At 37.6% G+C, this 20,211-nt stretch overlaps 1 protein-coding gene across 1 annotated transcript in view; it reads left to right on the top strand.

Moving 5' to 3' along the window:
- Positions 1-824: 824 nt before the first annotated feature.
- The window catches only part of FNIP1 (folliculin interacting protein 1), a gene marked incomplete at its 5' end in the record, with an annotated part of 52,914 nt that continues 33,527 nt past the window's right edge, over positions 825-20,211 (top strand). Inside the window, 5 exons of the mRNA XM_029284546.1 lie at positions 825-953; positions 11,683-11,826; positions 16,755-16,855; positions 18,320-18,394; positions 18,633-18,724. Coding sequence (XP_029140379.1) covers positions 825-953; positions 11,683-11,826; positions 16,755-16,855; positions 18,320-18,394; positions 18,633-18,724 — 541 coding nt within the window. The remainder of the gene's footprint in view (positions 954-11,682; positions 11,827-16,754; positions 16,856-18,319; positions 18,395-18,632; positions 18,725-20,211) is intronic.

The raw sequence follows: 20,211 nt of genomic DNA on the forward strand, positions 1-20,211 counted from the left end.
GTTTTGCAGGATCCAATCTGGGTCAACCACCGGAACCTAGAGGGAGGTTTAAACCTCATAGTCCCGGTGACCGACCCAGATTGGCTCCTGCAACATTATCCTGGGACACGTATGTTCACCTTCATTCGTAAGATTAAGTTTTGTTGTTTCTTTTTTTAAAAAAATTAAATTGGTTCTTGTCTTTCGTTTCTATGTTTCATTTTTTTTCCTGTTATTCAGGCTACAATACAATTCTGTTGTGCTTCCTCTTTGGAATGGCAGAGAACCCTGCCTCTAAAGTACTTAAGGAATTATGTTGGCAATTTTTAGCCTCCGTTTTTTGTCTCTGTGTTTTCTCAAATGGGATCTACAAGGGGTATCTCGGTGAGGTGTACTGTTCACTCTTGATCATTATGAAACAAATGGATTAGCTGCGGGAATTCTATGATCATAAAACATCTTCATGGGAAAGTATTTATTATAAAAGATGCAGGGGAAAAGATCCAATCAGAAACCTTTTTGAAGCTTTCCATCCCCATAGTTCTTTCTATTAATAACAATTCTGCTTTTAATGCATATATTACAATAGTATTTTGCACTGTGTATTAACAAGAGTGTTGCCACATTACTGTTAGAAATGTTTAAACAACATTTAAAGTTACCGATGGAGTTTGATCCATTTACACCAATATTCAACAAGATATATCCTTTTTTGGTGATTCATTGTTGTGATTGTCACTATCACCATCATCCCTTCTTGATAGTATATCTAAAGACATTTAGTTAATGTACTTAATGAAGCCACCACTAATGTGAAATACTTTTTTCCCTTCCTGTCTTTTTAAAGCTGGCCTTTGCCGGAGTTTAATCCAAGTCAGATACGACTAATTGTGTACCAAGACTGTGAAAGAAGAGGGCGAAATGTTTTATTTGATTCCAATGCCAAGAGAAGAACAGAAGATGTGTCAATCTCGGTGAGCAATCTAATTAATTAAAACCTAATATACTGCACACTGTTTTTCAAATATTATGTGTGCTTAATCCATATAGGCTTTAATATCTGATTCTTAACTGCACTTCTAAGGTAAATGTTTGTTATTGCTATGTTTAAAAATGAATGTATCCACCCATTAGGAATATATAAAACTCACTAAATTGTTCCTGGAATAGCTTTGTGTGGAGGAAGTTTGTCATGGTCTGGACTGGGAATAAAATATGCCAAGACTTCACTTAACATTCATTCTTGAATCTGCAAGCTTTGCACAATCTCACAACGTACTACCATTTAGTGATTGTTCTAAATTGGCATGAAAGGCTAATGCTCTACGGCAGGGGTGTCAAACTCACAATGTCACGTGACGCGTTGTGACATATCGCAACTTTTTTTCCCTTGCCAGCAATGGGGTGGGTGTGGTTTCGGCATGACGCATCCAGCCCATGGGCCGGCAGTTTGACACCACTGCTCTAAGGGTTAGGTACTATCTCTCTTGAATACAGTTTGACTCCAGATAATTATCCTGGATACAGTACTTCAATGTAATTTGCTTGGCAACAGTTCAGAGGTGATTTGTGACTGTCTTCTTCTAGGGTAGTTTTTTTTGACAATGTAGTCTAAAACTCTGCTATTTCCTTGTGATCTCTCATCCTACTACTAATCAAGTCCAACGCTGCTTAGCTGTTTTGAGATCAGCAAATGTCAGTTGGTGCTGCTACCTATAGTGCTCCTTGACTTTAATGGCTTAACTGTAATTCTACTCTCTTCCTTTTAATCTACTCTTTTATTGGTTCTTAGATTCCTTTTTGGTTAACATCAAGGTTTCCCCCAACCACCACCACTTTCAAATAAAAAATAAATCAAAAGTACTATAGAAATTTTGAGGGCATGCTCTACTAACTGCTAATCCTAAATCGGGGTGATAATTGTTTGGCTGTAAACAGATTGAAGAAATACAGGTTGTTGACTATATTTCTTTAAGCTGCAATGCTAAATTCTTAAGATGAAAACTATTGTATGCACAAAAATGGAAGGACATTTCGATTCCCACTATGGATGAATGGCTACAGAAGCTGATGGAGTTGGCAGAGATGGCTAAATTGAAAGTTTTGATTAAAGAAAATAACATAAGTATTTTAGTTTTGAGATGGAGACCTCTTTTGGATTTTGTGCTTAAGGTGGGAAAAAAATGAAACTTTGATTTGGGGTTTTACTGATTAGATGGATTTGTTATTATAGAAATGGCTAGTTTATATTACTTTGGAAAAGTAAAAGGTGGAAGTTCGATGTTAATGCTTTATTTTACTACAACAGAGGAAGTCAGTCAGTCTTTCTTTTCTTTTTCCCTTTTCCCCCTCACTTCTCTTTCCCTTTTCCCTCCCCACTGGGTCCTACTATTTGTTTTTGTATTTTATTTTATAATCCAATAAAATGTTATAAATTTGAAAAAAAAAATGAAGAATCTATATCTGCATCTATATCAGTGTTTCTCAACCTTGACAATTTTAAGGCATGTGGACTTCAACTCCCAGAATTCCACAGCCAGCAATGCTGGCTGTGGAATTCTGGAAGTTGAAGTCCACATGCCTTAAAATTGTCAAGGTTGAGAAACACTGATCTATATCAATTTTTTTAAACAAAAATAAGCCAATAAGTGACCACCAAAGTTGAATTGTCTGCTGGTAGGAAGTAGAAATATTCTGATTACATATCTCAACTAAGTGGCAAATATCTCCTAACCTTCGCTTGATAACATATACTGAGTTCCATCAGCATCCCACAGCACTTTTGCCCTTTGAAATAACACAGTGTGTGGGGCAAATGTTTTCTTGCTGTGAAAAGATCATCTGTTAACTGAATTTTAGAATTTCATGCCTTTGCTTTTTGACCCCCACATACTCAGTGATTTATATTGCCTTTTTAAAGAGAGTTTGCTGCATTTGGTATTAAACACAGCTATGTTTGGAATTGTTCATCAGTAATAAGAAGAGATTTTTGGAGCACGGTTTAACGTCTTTCCCCATTCAACAAAGCATTGCCCTCTTCTTAATTCCTACTAGGCTGAAATTTCTTGCTTGGTGGGACATGTTGTCATATAAGAAAGCCCACCTTAGCTATGACAAAGCAAGACAAAATACTTCAGTGTGTGGGCATTTAAAACCAGTTCTGATAAAAAGAACACTTCCATGCCAGAGAAACCATGTGATGTACTTCTTAAATTTTTGACTCATGCCAAAAGTAGTTCACTGTAAATTAAATTTTAAAAGGTGATTTATGACCACAGATGTTTACATAATTCAGATCTTTTCCAGAGTCACCACTCCTGTTCCAGTTTTGAGAGTCAAAATAGAAACAGTGCCATTGGATGCTTGTGCATGACATATCAGTACTGAGTATATTAGTACTGAGCATATGTGGATTGAACTTTGGTTTGCTTAGTATTTGCTTCTAAGTAAAATCTGCAAGGTCCAAGTCACACTGTTCCAGATTGGGAATGAGTGCTATGCATCTCAGAAAGTTTTGAGGATCACCCATAGAGATCAGTGCTGTGTCCTTTATTCCTCAACATTTTCATGTATGATTTCTATAATAAGATAGAAGGAAATGTTATCAGATCTGTAGACGATACAAAGTTGGGTGGGTTAGCTAGACTGAAATAAGATTCAAAGTGACTTTGATAGGTTTTGTTTTGATTTAGAGGTGCCTAACTGTGTTGAAAATTTTGCTGAAGAACAAAACAAAATTTAACAAATATGAAGTTCTTCTCTTATTAAACAAAATTTAAGAGTAGAGATGTAAGATGACAGAAACGTAGTTTTAATAGTACTTGTAAGAAATATCTTGGAATAGCAATTGATTGCAAATTCTGTATGAGCCAGAAATCTGATATGATTACAGAGAAATGTTATATTAGAGTGTATCAGCAGAAATACAACTTTCATATCACAGGAGGTAACTGTCCCCTTCTGTTCTGCTATAGCCAGACCTTAAGTACAGTGGCCAGATTTGGGCAAAACACTTTAAGAAGGATTCAGAGAAATTGGATCAACTTCTGAGAAAGGCGACAAAGACAATCAACTAGTATTTTGGAAATGGCTGAAAGTTGTTCTTGTGTGTCTGTGTATGTTTTAAATATTTAAAAGTTTTAAATATTAGAATAAAGTAGAATTATGGCCTGTAGAATTATCAGAAGGCCAAAAACATGACATTTGCCACTCCCGGAGGACAGATAGCCACAAGATTAGCAGGTCTCCTATTTCAAATATCTGGAAGTCTTCATTCTGCGAACAGCAGGAAACTCATGGGGACTATGTTGCTGTTGCTGAAAATGCACAGAGAAGTTCCTCTGCCATCCTTAAGAGAAAAGATGACCTCTATATTCCTGCAGCACTCTCCTTGCCCAACTAACTATGAGGGATGGTTTACGGTCCACATGGAAAAAGACAATAGGAATTAGACTCTCATCTTTGGGCTTTCTTTAGGCCTTCTTCTTAATATGGGATATGACCAAGCCAAAACACTCTGTAAATAGTATGCACCACACACAGAGCACCAACTGGAACTAACGAGGTCCTTTTATTTGCCATTATTGCCAATGAATGCAACAAGTATCTGCCCTTCTATAGCATTTTGAAATAATCTTGAGGTACCTAACCACCGGAGGGCCGATTCGGAAAGATTCCTCTACCTGGAGATAATGCTGCTATGACTCTGGACACACAGAGACAACAGATCATGCACCTCTTCAGTGCAGAGACATTTGTACTAGCCTCATCTCACCTTACTGCATAAATACCCAGGACACACATGACAATGTTGTACCTCGCCACTATTCTCAGATTCTAACCTTGCAGAAAATATAATTTTGCCAGGTTCTGTACAACAGCATTTAAAATTTATCACAAAATGACCTGTACCATAAACCAATCTTAACAAACATCTAGCTTATCATTTTAGAGTGCTCTGTATTGCTATAGATCTAGTCTGCTCCATAGTAAGCTTTTATGTTCTCCTATACCCGTCTAATGCTCCTATCTCTCCTTTTAGATTTCTTTTAAATTTGGGTATGTGTTTGTGTGTTTTGTTTTATTTTTTATTTTATTTTTTTGCTTTTTATAATTATTATTTTTAGACTTTGATGATTTTTTATGCTTTTTAATTGAGTGCACCCCATCCTCCTTATGCTGTTCCTTGATCATAATAAATGTTCGATTTGATAAGTAGAGAGCAACTTCCAGTTTTATCCAGAGGAAGAGCAATCAAGGATATGCTATGTGTACTTACCTTGCTTATTTATTTTTAGTTGGTTGGTAAAGTCCAGCATTTCCATGCCAACACTGATTCAAGACAACATATGAGTAGAAAGTATAAAATCATAACCAAAAGGGGAAAAAAATTGAAATGAAAAGAAACAAAGAACTATGGACTATATCATATGATACTACAATAAATCTCCTGTCACGAGCAGATGATGGTTTCAAAAGTTCATCTAAAAATGCTTCCAAAACAGTAGAGTCCAAAAGGCAAACCTCACAAGACTTCCTTATTCTATAGCACTAGATTATTGGGCTTTCCTTCAAGGAGTGTAACACAATGCCTCTGTTTTCAAGTCACAGTGAAAGGAGAAAAGCAAGAATGTCACTCTGTTCCTGTACTAGACTAACTGGGGAGTATGTCCTAATGAATTACATACACTTCTGAGAAGAAGGTTACAGCCCTGAAAAGTATAACATCTTCAATGGAATGTTCTCCATGTTTAATCGCTTTGCCTGTGGTGGGCTGGACTTGTGTCCACTTAATTTCACTGTTATTTTTATTATCTCACAGTTGCCTTGTAGTAGAAGTGAGAGTGTAAATAAGTCTATCTCCTCCTGTCACCTGCATTCCATGTGATTTCTCTTGGACACAAAGAAGTGTTCAGCCTTCCAAGTTAAGAGGAACTGAGTTTGTGGGAGTTGATGTGTATTCATGTCACATTTGTGCAACCAGCACATTCCTGCCATAAATTTCACTCTGCTAAAAAAAACTCAAATCTTTGTAATCACTGTAATTAATGAGTGAATAATTGGAGAAATTCTGCAGTGATGGTAACAAAAATTGCGATTTTGATCATACAATATTTTCATGAAAGCCAATTCTGAAAATGTGTATTTTTAAAGTTTTAAATGACATGTAATTGTTTTTTGTGAACTATTTAGCATTTGTGCCACACTTTAATTAATTGTACAAGTGCTAATGTTATTGGGAATATGTTGCATTCTGAAAGGAAATTCAACATATGCATGAAAGATGCATACATTTGTAATTTTAAAGAGAAATACTATACAGATGTATTCAACATGTATGCCAAATATTGTAATGTTTATATAGATGAAAGAAAACCCTTGTAAAAACGTTGACTTACTGTTTTTTTGTGCAGGTGCATGCTTGAACAATATCCCATTTGAAAATCTCTCGTGCATACTCCCTCTCTCCCTCATAAAAATATTAAACTCTGCCTGTGAGTTTATGTGAAAGTAGTCCATTGTTTTCTAATGGACTGAGAAATTCTGCATGACAACTTGTTTACAAGGTTGTTTTTTTTTACTTGTTCCATCAACACCAGAATTGTTGCATAATGTGTATAAGTTCATGTACCACATTTTTGGTGAGTGTGAGCAACAGTATATTGCAGCGATGGTGAACCTTTTAGAGACTGAGTGCCCAAACTGCAACCCAAAACCCACTTATGCATCGTCGAGTGCTGGGTGGGCGTGGCCCATTGGGTGGGCATGGCTGCGATGGTAACAGCAGACTGGGTGGGACTAAAAAGTTCAATCAATCAATTCCAACTTTGCAAGATCTTTTTTTTTCCCCACAAGAAGTTGAAATTGACTGATTGAACCTTTTTTTTTTTTTTTGCACATGGCGGCGGAGGCCTAAAGCGAAAAGGTTTTATAAAACCCAGCTGAAGGCCTAGGACTGGGGCGACGGTGCGCGTGCCCACAGAGAAGGCTCTGAGTGCCGCCTCTGGCGCCCGTGCCATAGGTTCGCCACCACTGGTATATTGGTTACAAAGTAGTTTCCAGTTTAGAAATACTACCTTGCCTAAAATAGTGTGAATGTGTCTGGGGTAAAACTTGGCTTGGATGAGTCTGTGGTAGTTTGGTCAAAATATTTCAAAGTTGACCAGTTCAACCACTGTCATTAACAGGAAATGTTGCATGTGGCATGGATATGATTAAGGCTGGAAACCAAATCTGCATCTACTCTGTGTTATTCAAAATGTGACATGAAATCCTTGATTAGCTAAAGCTTTGTTGGGCAGCAGAGGTCAGTGGGTCTAATCTGGTGATGACCATGGCATACAGAATATGAGCTTGGGAATTTCTGTTTTTCATCATTCAAGTGTCTTGATTATGAAGGAGATACCTATGCCTTGCCTTTCTATTGCTTTCTTATAATTAAACAGTGTAAAAACTCCATGATATCCATGTGCTTCTTGACAGTTCACCCATACAGAAAGAGGGGTATTTTAAAAATTGTGATTTAAAAGAGGACATCCCGGAACTGGTGCATGGAGTTATAAGAAACTTTAGTTAGTCCTCTTTGAATGAGGCAGTCACCGGGACCAGAAATTTAGTCTTCCAAACTTTTGGACTTGTGCTTGGAGCCCATCCTCAGGGAACCTCTCTATGTGCATATGAGAGACACTTATATCTTTGTTTAGGAGCAGAAATTCCAGTTTCCTTTATATGTAGTATTCAGTCATTTATCTCCTTATAATTTTGGAAACATAGCTTGATCTGTGCTTGAAACAGCAGACAGCCAGTTCCTTTGTTGCATCATCTCTGGCAATTTGTTGAGTCGTGTATTTCATTGATATTCAGAATTGAAAACCTTGCAAAGAAAAAGAAAGGGACACCTCAGATATTTGATACAGGTGTCCAATGAGTTGATTTTGAGCATATGCTTGGTTCTAAATTTGCATGTTCTAAAATTTGTCTGGGTTCCACATTTTCAGTATGATTAGCTATCTGGCAAGCTGCTGACAGATGGCATCCAAAAGATGGTGACCATTTGACCTCTCTTCACGTATGGGGATTCTGAAGTTCATCTCATTCCACTGTAAAGGCCAAGGATATAACATTTCCTAGTATTTTTGGTCAAGAAAGGTGCATTCAAGATACAGTGCTCAGGGAGAGCTTTGTAGAAAAGTAATATCTAGGAGAACTTTTTTTTAAGACAGTTCATATGTTATATACTGCAAATTTGCTAGGTTAAGGTTGGAAATGTATGATTTGGGAAATATATTCTATCATTCCAGGTTAAGTACTTTTCCCTTTTTCATATTGAAATACGCCTGCTTGCAACCAAGCATGATTAATCAAACCTTCAACATCAGCTGAATGCTACAGTGTGACTTGCCTGAACAAAAATGCTGTAACTCTTAGATTCAGTGTGGTTTTATCACATGATGCAGAGCCTGGTCCAAGACGCTGTTGTTTGTCAGAGATAAAATGCAATTCTAGTTCATGGGTTCCTAGTGAAATCATATGATAGCTATTCACATGTTTTTAGCTATTGCATGCCAAAAAAACTGAAGCCAGTAGCAATTCTAACAGTGCACGAGTTCAGCTTTGTCCTTTTAATCATCAGCCTGTCATAATAAGAGGTTGTTCTTGGGAGAAGTAGTGCAATCTTAAGTTCCAGCTCTGGGGAAAGAAAAAAAAAAAAGGACTGGCCTTGAATCAGCTGGGTCTGCATTTCTGAAACTATAGGACTAAATTCCCCAGTGGTGTTTAGCTTTGCCTCCAATTAAAGAATGAGAAAAGTGTTGTAAGAAGATAGCCCTGAAAGTGGTAGAAATTAGAAGGGTGAATTTTGAATAATGGCATATGTTTCCTTTATAAAACCAGTGTCTGTTTCTCTCTGTAATAATACTATAGTTCAGGGCTCTAAACAGCTGGCCTTGGTAATTTCCAGTTCTCAACTGAATTTGACAGCAGAAAGGCTGAAAAGGCTTCTTCCTGATCTTCTCTGATACAGATGTTCAGATTGTTCCACCCGTGTTTCAGTAACAACTTCTTGGGGAACTAAAATCCATACATTTAAAAAAAATACATATTGATTTATTCCCTTCCACCCCAATAAAGTTTTCCTTTGCAAATGTTATTATCAGGAGAACAATCTGTGATTAATAACTGCACTTCCACTGTTTTAAATACAGTCCAAATATTTGTGAATCGTTTTAATTGAAGACTGTTTAAAAAAAAATCAGCCTCTGATCCCAAACTTTGTGGCAATGTCAGATCTCTCAAGAATAAAAGCTCATTTTTTTAAATGTCTGGTTAGGAAAAATGTCTGTTTCTATATAGCTTCTCCATTTCAAGGAATAGGGAAGCCTGCATATCATCTTTCTTGCTGGTATCATTCACTGTCTTAAAAACCGCTGACTTGAATTTAGGAACAAGCTGAGATACTTGCTGGTTGAAAAGAAAGACAATATGGTAGTTAAATTTCACTTCAGCACCTGCAGTGGGACATCCCACTGAGACTGACTTGTGGGGCTGAATGACAACCTGTAGTTCTTCATTGCTACTTTCTGCCTGTTCAGCATCTGTTTGCTTAATGCTGGAGCTGTTTCCACCAAAAGCTAAGGATTCATTGACAGCACACAGGTAGTCCATATTTAGTGACCATAGTTGGCCTTGCTTTGCTTAACAAGGCCAGTTGGCCTTGTTAAGGAAAGCAGTCACTAAGTGAAACCACAACTTTGCTTTTGATCTTACTTCAGCTTTCTTTGCTTTACAGACCTGTGAAGTCATAAATGCGAAGATTGGTCATAAATAGCTAAATGAGAACTACCTGTAGATAGAGTTTGCATTATATTATGGGATCTTTGGTTTGCCTCCCCATCTCTTAAACCGGGCTTATTAACTTAATTGGAGGGCTAAGATGCTTGTGTGGCTTTGAATGTTAAGTTGGGGAATGCATTCAAAAAGATCAGGATAAAATAATCAACACTGAATTTGGTACAATGTGATTATTTCCTGTGTTTAAGCATCATTGCTCTTCTTTCATTTTTAAAAATTACAATTTGGTGGCGAAGCTCTTGGACAAGACAGTGAATATTTGGGGGAATGGGGATAGGTTCCACCTTTAAATTATAACAGAATACACAGAGAAAATTCACTTGGTGGCTATAATTGTTGTTATTATAAAAAAAGCCATTTTATGCCAGAGACAAATGGGAAGATAACTGTGACATCAACTTGAAAAGACATGCTTGCAAATTGCTCTTGTCTGCCATATTTGACGTCAGTGTAATGGCAGCACTGAATTATGTTTGTAGACTGTATTTAAAATAAATAGATCAAAAAGTGTCATTGAGTACAGTATCTATGAGATCAGATAGAACAGGATTTCCCAAACTGGAAGATGTACCTCTCTTGGGGAAGTGTAGACAGATTCAAGGGAAGAATGTTTTAGTTATACTGTTGCAATAAAACCACTTTGTCAAAGTTTTGTTGGATTGTTTTTGTTGTTCAGTTTTATTTATTTTGGTGTTTGAATTTTTAGGAAAGGTGTGTACATTAGGATTACAGTAAAAAGAGGTGTGATGCCAAAAGTTTAGGAACTCATGATATAGAATGAATTAATATTGTTTTTCCTTTAAGGTAGTCTCCTTAGTCTATTTTTAAAACCAGAAAATGCCAGAATGCATACAGTACATTTGATTTAATTTAGAAGATGTAGTTTGGAATGTACTGGAGCACAAATTCAATAGCTATTGGCAATTCATTTAAATTAGATGTGTATGTTTTAAAGACATCCTGGGAAAAGATGTAGCTGTTTTAATGAGTTCCAATAGATACTAAATTTGTCTTCCTGTACATATTCAAAACTGAATTTGAGGTATTCCCTCAGATGTAATGTGTTACTTTCAAATAGTGTTCCAATAATAAAATAATAGAGAAAAATCACAAATACAAAACCTGCAAATAGAGGTAGAATAACTATAGCAAATGAAAGCAAAAATAATATGAATAGTAATAGGCACTTTGGGTGCAATCCAACATTTGTAACACCACTTGAATGCAATCAGGATTGACAAAATGAATATCAGTCAATTGCAAAAAGCAGCTTTATTTGCAACAGGTTACATCCTGCAACAATACCTTTAACACCTTCAAACAACATCTGGCTGACTGTGTGATGAACCATAATAATTTATTAAACTTGTATGTTGCCTGACTCTCAATGACTTTGAGTGGCTCACAGCAATTAAAAAGTTACAATAAATAAATAAAAGATAAAAATAAAACATAGCAAGTGCAATGAAGCAAAGATCTCATTGTTCCTTGCCAAACACCAGGGTGAAAAGTCAGGTCATTCTTAATTAAAGAAGTCATTTAAAATTATTTTAAATAACAGCATAATGGAGGCTATCTGGGTCTTGGGAGGAACCTTCTTCCAGAGGGCAGGCACTGCTAGAGAGAAGATGCATTTCTGGTGTCCCCGTAGAAGAATCATATCATGGTAAACAAGTAAAACCTACTGAATGCTCATCTTAGTTAATGATCTCCTCTNATTTCTTTAACATTGAAATGCTTTTGTTAATATGAAATTTCCTGGTTATCACTGTATGTGGGAGGAATTCCTTAAATTAAACTATGGTCTGGAGATTGCTAAGTATAATGTGGCAATTGCATCTTTTTCTCCATCAGAAGCTCTGCAGTGATGCACCAGTGAAAGTCTTTGGAAAATGTTGCCAGCTCAAGCCTGGAGGAGATAGTTCATCTTCTTTGGACAGTTCAATCAATTCCTCCTCTTCTTCTACTGAAACAAAAGAACACTGTCCAAAATTTCAGGTGAGACTCCTTTAAACTGTGCTAAAAGCATCACTTGTTAGAAGTGGCTGCTGGGGCAGAGAGTTCCAAGCCAAGAAGAACTTTTTTGGTGATTGTCCAATAGAACAGATGGTTGATTATCATCTGAGTCTGCAATAAGACAATTACTGTAGAATGGATGTTCTCCAGTGAAGTGAACATTAATTATGAAGAATAACAGCTAGTGGACAATCAGTTCTACAGCCAATTTCACAGTCTACGTTTACCTGGAAATGAGGCTTGTGGAAATAAATTTAGCTTTTTTAAAATATGCATACCCTAAAACTTTATTGTGGAAAGGAGCACGGTGGCTCAAGGGGTTAGGATGCTAGCTTGACAAGCAGCCTGCTCATCTTTGAGACCTGAGTGCTGCCGTGGGACAGGTGAGCTCCTGTCCTTCGCTCCAGCTTCTGCTGGGGACATGAGGAGTCCCCAACTGGGTGTTCCCTGGGCAATGTTGATGTCAATGGCTAATACTTTCAACCCGGAAGCACCTCAGTGCCTCCGACATGAGTGCGATGTGATTGTGGAAAGCCTGAGATGTGGGGATATTAAATTTGTACACGTATTCCTTTTCTTCTTGAATTCTACCAGAATAGGAAAGACCAGGAATGCACTAAAAGAATAAAGAGATAACAAGGGCTTGTAACCTGTATTTTTAGATTTTTAGAGCCAATCACCCCTAATGTTGATGCCTACAAAGACCTGCTTCGTCTGTCAATTTTTAATCAGAATCGTGCTACGTGCATAAATATTCCATTTAATTTCATGTCGTCCTTACCAGTGTAAAAGTCTTCACATTCTCACAGATTTTTATTTATAATTTTAATGATAAATATTGATTTATAAAGTTATATCAGAATTCTGGGTAAAAATACATCAAAATACAAAAACAGTTATTTGCCAATTTCTATTTCAGTTCTGAAATATCTATATTGCTTTGACCACATTCATTTTCCTTCACCTGGTGCTGAACAAATATGTAATAATAATAATAATGATGATGATGATGATGATGATGATGATGATGGAAGGGACCTTGGAGGTCATCTAGTCCAACCCCCTACTCAGGAAACCCTATACCATTTCAGACAAATGGCTGTCCAGTCTCTTCTTTAAAACTTCCAATGTTGAGCCATGATGCCTAGTTGGTCAGATATAATGGGAACTCTAGCCCAACATTCTGCACATTAGCCTCTATTCGTGACTCTTTGCCCTCACTTAGTGTCAGGGGTCTCTGGTTTTCTTATTTTAAATATTTGGAAAGGCTTGTACAATAGGGTTCATTAGATGGAAAGTAGTTTGGAAATGTTAAATGATAGATGTTTGCTTGCTGTCACTCTAAAAGGATTATGAACTGGCATTCATTGAACCTGAGTTACACTTTAAGAGAGGTTTTGGCTACTAGTGCAGCCAGTCATCTGACTGATGTATTTCTGTCATCTCACCTTGTGCTGAGAGAAGTGTTTTCTATTAAGCCTTCCTAAAATAGAATTGAGCCTTTCTATTCTTTACAGTGGAGTAGTTCTCTGCTTAAAACAGCCTGATCCTAACATAGCACATTCTGGACACATTCTGCAGGACTTCTTGACTGATACCAGTGGACCTGATCTCTTAGTAAAATTTTGCTAATGAAATGTTAGCCTCCCCATGTCATCATTTACACCTTGTCTTTCCGTCTCAAATACACAATGTCTTTCTTTCTATTGCGCTAGGGCAGGTGTAGGCAACCTTGGCTCTTTTATGACTCATGGACTTCAGCTCCCAGAATTCCTGAGCCAGCATGGCTCAGCTTGGAAACCTCTCCCTTTCCCCTCAGCATAGCTGGCTCAGGAATTCTGGGAGTTGAAGTCTTCGAGTCATAAAAGAGCCAAGGTTGCCTACCTCTGTGCTAGGGAAATTGAAAATTGTAGGTTTTTTTATTTTTTAAAAAAATCTCTTTGTCAAGGACAAATGTATGGGTTGGTGAAGAAAGAGCAGGGATGATGTTGAATTCTGTTCTTAGAATAGAGAATAAGAATAATGTTCTGCAGCCTGTTGTATCTCATTTAACTTCCATGTCAGATATATATATATATATATATTTTGGAGGAATTCTGACTCAGTCAATGCTTTCTGCCGAGTGGTCCCATATCAGTGAATGTGCTGTATCCAGTATTAAAGAGGCAGACCAAATACGTACCTTAAGAGGTGCAGAGGGAGTAGTTAATGTAAATATAAGGAACTGCCTGTAAATGACTAACACAATAGAATTTGATTTTCTCATAAGTAAATATGTAAAGTATTTGCTAAGTTAATTTGTAAAATGTAGAATGCACATAGGGTTTTTAGCTGTCAAAAGCTGAAGCACATACTTTACATGTTATTAAATGACAGGAAGATTGTTTCAATCTACAGGCAAAACTTTTTCCTACTGTTGTCTACCAGCCACTGATCTTCAGGGATCTAGTGTCTCAGGAATCAGAGATTCCAACAGCCATCATAGCTAGTCATTGTTGATAGTAGAATTAGTATCTATGTAGCAGAATAAATGTCATAAATAAAACCTCTCTTATCCCAGCCCAGCTTATTCTATGTTCTATTACTGGGGTGTGGGTGTGTGTGTGTCGTTTTTTTTTCATTCCACAATGAAAAGACGAGGTAATAGACAATGTGTTTTCTCATGATCTATACCTATACTATGATGGTAAGATGTGTGAAAGAACAACATGGATGGATTGATAATAGGTCTTTTTTCACATGTACACAAATAGGGCATTTCTCACTGTATAGAACAGTCATGGGATGAACCAATGGCAAAGATATTAATATGTAGTAGCCAATATAAGTTATTATAAATTTATTCATTTATTTTTTGTCTTTCATAGAAAAATAGCTAAAATCTGTCTTGCAGGAGACTAAAATATAGGTGTTTATTGCTACTTTTGTGATCATTAGTATAACAGCAAGTTCAAGTTTTGTAAATGTCTACATGTTTTATTTGCATACTGTGCAAATTATGTTTCTAATCTGTCTGGACAGCATTGTCAGTTAAATGTACGAATTATATACTTTTTTTAAAAAAATTACCTGTAAAGAAAGTTTCACACAACTTTGAAATTGGCAAAATTGGGTTAACTGGAAAATTTTAACTGTCCATGAGATCATCTGAAACTCATAATCTCATAATGCATTTCTAGAACAGATGAAGTGCACCATGGGATACATAGCTTCTATAAGAAAGGTTTTATAGTAATCCATGTAAATTCACTTTTTTCAATCATCTGGGTTTTCTTCCTGAAAGGAGAAAAATCTAGCAAGTTTTCTTGCTTGATGCCTAAGGATTTATTATTTGGGGATTATTTTTTGGTTCTGGTATTTTTTTTTCGGAAAATCTTTTTATAGCTTAAATATTTTCTTCAAGCTTCTAATTCTAGTAATGGCTGTTGTCTTAAATAATGTATTAAAAACTTCACATGCATTTATACAGAATATCCAAATACAAGCTTATTTTGTTTTACATTTTGTCAATCCATCTTATTAAATTTGACTTTTCAATTTGTGTAAATGGCAGTTTTGATTGTAATTGACAGAAATAACTATTATAGTCAGGATGGAAAAATAAGCTAGAATCTTGTTTACCCTTAAAATATTTTTCTTTCCTACCAGGCAACTTGTTAGTGTAGAAGCATTTCTCCCATTATGGTACAAAATGCCAGGATAATACCTACAGGATAATCAAAGAATATATTATTCTGTAGTGTGACATATGTGATTACTGCCTGACAATTTTAAGTGCTTTGACACCAGGTATGAAAAGTGTGTGAAATTCTAAGCCCTTGAGTGCAGAAGCTGCTGCATTCATGTTAAAAGCAGATACAATATAGTGAACTAAGCCATTCAATAGAGGTTGTGCATTCTGTATTGCTTGTTTGAATCCACAGGCAGAAATATCTATGGGCCAATGGGCTATTACGTTACCCTGGGTTTGTTATTTTTCTCACAGGATTTAGTTCCAATATGCACCTCTCCCATCAAATCAAATTACATCCTTTAAGACAGAATGGCCAAATACCAAGAGAGTATCAAAGTCCGTGTGCCTGGAGTATTTGCTCAAGATAAAAAGCGAGCAGGAAAACTGACAGCAGATCAGGTTTTTGAGGCACATGATGTCCTCCAAGGCAAGCCATAAGATAGGGGTGAACAATTTGTTACTCCGGGGCTTCATACAGCATCATAAGTTCCCTCTGGTCAAATGTCAGGAGCTTCTCTTCCTACTATATTGAAGTGCTAAGTCTGAAAGTTGCAGTGTAAGCCCTTAGTGCAAAACGAAAGAAAGGGAAAGAAAGAAAGAAAAAACCTGAAAACAAACCCCTGCTCACATGTTCAAACATTGAATAAAATCTTGGCCCTGCCACATGTGTGATGTTATCCTATTCATTTTACATCACATATGTTGGAGCCCTTGGCATCCACACCTGCTATAAAATCACAACACTTAATGTGTGGAGAGCAGCAGCAGGTGCAGAAGGTTTTGATTCTGCCCAAAGATTATTTTCAGCATGAGCAACAACTGCCATCTACAGCAACTTTTAGATCGTTGACTCTAAAGAGCCAACGTGAACCTGCATAAACATCTTGGTACCTGAGGATGGGGTTTACACGTGTGTTACACATGTAACACTCGTCTTTTGTTGAACGTATTTATAGTTGTGACATTCCTCCATTTTCCATGCCTTACCTCAGAGGTAGGCAACCTTGGCTCTTTTATGACTCGTGGACTTCAACTCCCAGAATTCCTGGCTCAGGAATTCTGGGAGTTGAAGTCCACGAGTCATAAAAGAGCCAAGGTTGCCTACCCCTGCCCTACCTGAAGAATGTTTTTAAAATGATCACCATGCAACATAATTATTAGCAGTGTCTTTTTTCAGGGCTCTCGATGTACTTCAGATGCCAACATGCTTGGGGAGATGATGTTTGGTTCTGTGGCTATGAGCTACAAGGGCTCAACTTTAAAAATCCACCAGATCCGGTAAAGATTCTTTTTTTCTTACATATACTTTTCCTCTCGGACTTCTTCCCAGAAGTTAGAATCTTATTTCACCTTGCAACCAGACTTCTGGAATAATATTAATTCTCGTAGTATGAAAATAATATAGAAATGACAGTGTAGGGAGAGGAAATGTGATCTCTCTGGGAGGAGTTCCCATACACCCTCCCTAATGAAGCATATTTTCTGTCCTTTATCAGGCATTTATGGTAAATTCAACAGCTGTGTGTATTGGGCTGTTTACAGTGTGCCAGTAGTGGGACAGAGATGGACAGTCCAATGGGCATTATGTTCCAGAGGTATTTTTTAGGCCACAAACCCAAATTCATTGTGATTACTGAAAATTGACAACACATTTTGATGCTATGGGAAAGATGAGGCGGGGAAATAAGAAATATGGAATGTAAATCCTAAATAAGCACGTAATTATTTAAAAGGGGCCTAAACCTTCCAAAATTCTTCCTAAGATCCTCCCAGGTGGCCCTATCCATTTGGTAGCCTTCATTCCCTTAATGAAATCAAAGCCCTCAGTCACCTCTGCTGTAGTCAAGTATTTCTTTCCAGATGTTTAATTTTATATTGTTGAATATTTGCAGAATACTTTTAATTATGTCGTTTTGATATGCTTATCCCCAGCTACTGGTAGTTACTTTATGTGCTTCTCATCTGTATTCATTTAAAGCCAGAGTCCCACAGTTCACAAATAGGCATGCTGTTCCATTATTACCCTAGTTGTCCTTCAGTGTGGAAAAACATGGAATGTATAATTTTTACAGAAAAAATAATGCTGCCATCTGTTAAGCTCATTCACAGGGTGGGTTGTGTCTACAGAAGCTAAGTTTGATTCTGATGGGATTTAAGAACAATAGTAGATCCATATATTTGGGAAATTGGATCCTGCAATAATTTTATAAAATAAAATTGAACTTTATAATGAGCTTTCTGGAAACAAGATTCTTAGAAAAGTATTATCACATGAATGTTTCTTAAAATTCAGGGCAGGATTGTTAGCTTATGGTATTTAGGATTGCTTTTATATGCTTATATGTTTCATGCCTAAATTTGAGATATGTTTATAATGATTAGTTGACATAGTGAAAAAGCAAATTAATCTTATTTTAATATAATGAAATAATTTTCCCCTCTAGCCCACTATTTTTGGGGAATGCTTTGGAATATTTATTTAGTAAAGAATTTAGTAGAATTTAGTACCTTAAAACAGTGTTTCCCAACTTCAGCAACTTTTAAGAGGTGTGGACTTCAACTCCCAGAATCCCCCAGCTCGTATGCCTGCTGGGGAATTCTGGGAGTTGAAGTCCACACTTCTTAAAAGTTGCTGAAGTTGAGAAGCACATCTTTAGTGAGACTATGACTCTAGTGCTTTGATGAATAGGGATCGCTGTCTGATGAGGACACCTTTTCATTCCTATTCTCTTGGCTTCACAGCTCTCCTCCACAGCTTATGCTGAGCAAAGTTTTTACAGCTCGAACAGGAAGCAGTATTTATGGAAGTTTAAACACGTGAGTACATTAGAAAGAGCTTGTGATCATTGGGAAGTGACAGACTGGTGCTTATGGTTTCTTCAGGAGAATAGATTGTCTCTTGCTAGTTCCTTTTTTCTCTAAGGATTCCTCTTTCATTCTCAGAAGACATAAGGGTGCAGGTGGGGGAAAGGGGCAAGGAAAGTAAGACACAACTAATAACCAAAGATAAACGTCCTGGCACAAGATTGTTTTCTTTCTTTCTTTTTTCCTGTAGGCTTCAAGACAGTCTTGAGTTTATTAATCAAGATAATAATACTTTGAAGCCAGATCATACCACAATTATGAATGGACTGCTTATGAACATAGGTAATTTTCTTATTTGCAAGTTAAGACCTTAATCTGACCCATACTAAAATATCTTTTTTTAAAAAAAATGCTTTGGATTTGGGGCTAAGGCAGCCATTACTCTCAGTTCATACACAGCTCATGACATTTGAAAATCGGAAAGGTTTACTGCTTTGTGACTGTTTGGAAGAAGTTGATGAAGTTCGTTGAAATCCATTTATGGTGAGAATAGCCAGTCTAATATAAACCAGAAAATCTTCCCCTCATTAGAATTATATTCTATTTAGATAAAACTATGCTTTTTAATATTTATACATGTGCATGTCAACAAAATGCTGTCTTATGTTTATTATAATGTGAATATGTAAAGAATGTGATATGTGAGGTATAGTTCATAGTTCCAGTTGGTTTGTTCAGTTGTTTATTTTAAATACTTCACTTTTCACTCTGCATTTCAGAGCAATCACAATATAAAAATAATATCTTAAAAATATTAAATCTGGTAATAAATAAAAATGCCTGGCAAGTGAATTTGCACCTGACCGTAAAATATTGTAATACAGACAAGTGTCTTTAGAACTCCATAGATCAGGGGTGTCAAACTCAATTTCATTGAGGGCCACATCAGCATTACGGTTTCCCTCGGAAGGCTGGGTGGGTGCGGCCTACTGGGTGGGTGTGGATGGAGTGGGTGTGGCCTACTGGGTGGGCGTGGCCAGCTCTACATCGTTTGCATCAAGGGTGCCTGTGGGGGCCTGGGCAGAAGTGGGACAGATCTGAGGATCTCTGGCAGAAGGGGGTGGGACCAGGGCAAGTGCTAAGGCATGGTCCCCTGGAGGAGCCTCACTGTTCCTCTCAGGCCATGTGGGGGGGGGGGCTGGATGGTGGTGCAGGCTGCCCGGAGCCCTGGGCAGCAGAGGTCAAACACCCAGCCTGACCCTCGAGCATCCATGGCACCAAGCCCAAGCCCACTTCCCCAAGGGGGCGCCCACCTGCACTTACCTCCTCCTCAAGGCTGCTGCTGCTGGGCTTGCTCTCCTTAGCCAGGTTGCTCATGATGGGTACGAGGGCAAAGTCAGAGGGACGCCCATTCCCTCTGCATGGGAGGAGACCCGGCTTCGTATCCAAAGCTTCCTTAGCAATAGGATGGGAGACCCCCAGGATAGGCCAGGAGGAGGGGGCAAGGGGATGGTGAAAGGGCAGCAGGGCAGGACTAAGGCAGGATTTCCCTCAGACTCTCCCTCTCCTTCTTTCCTTCCTTCCTAAGTACAGAGTGGTGGGAAAATATTTGAGATGAGGGAGGGAGAAAAACAGGCAAGAAACGCAGCTGGGGAGGTGTCACCCTTCGTCAGGAAGTGACCAGCACATGGTCCTCACCTACTTCACATATCTGGCTTGGTGGGCTCTGGGGAAGAGGATGCCATGAGCAGCATGAGAGTCAACATTACCTGCATGATGCTGCCCAGACCCCAGCCTCAGCAGGCAGTGGGGCGCTCTCCTTACAGCGC

Source organism: Protobothrops mucrosquamatus, unplaced genomic scaffold (assembly GCF_001527695.2).
Source record: "Protobothrops mucrosquamatus isolate PMUCROS unplaced genomic scaffold, P.Mucros_1.0 scaffold709, whole genome shotgun sequence".
NCBI classification, from domain to species: domain Eukaryota; kingdom Metazoa; phylum Chordata; class Lepidosauria; order Squamata; family Viperidae; genus Protobothrops; species Protobothrops mucrosquamatus.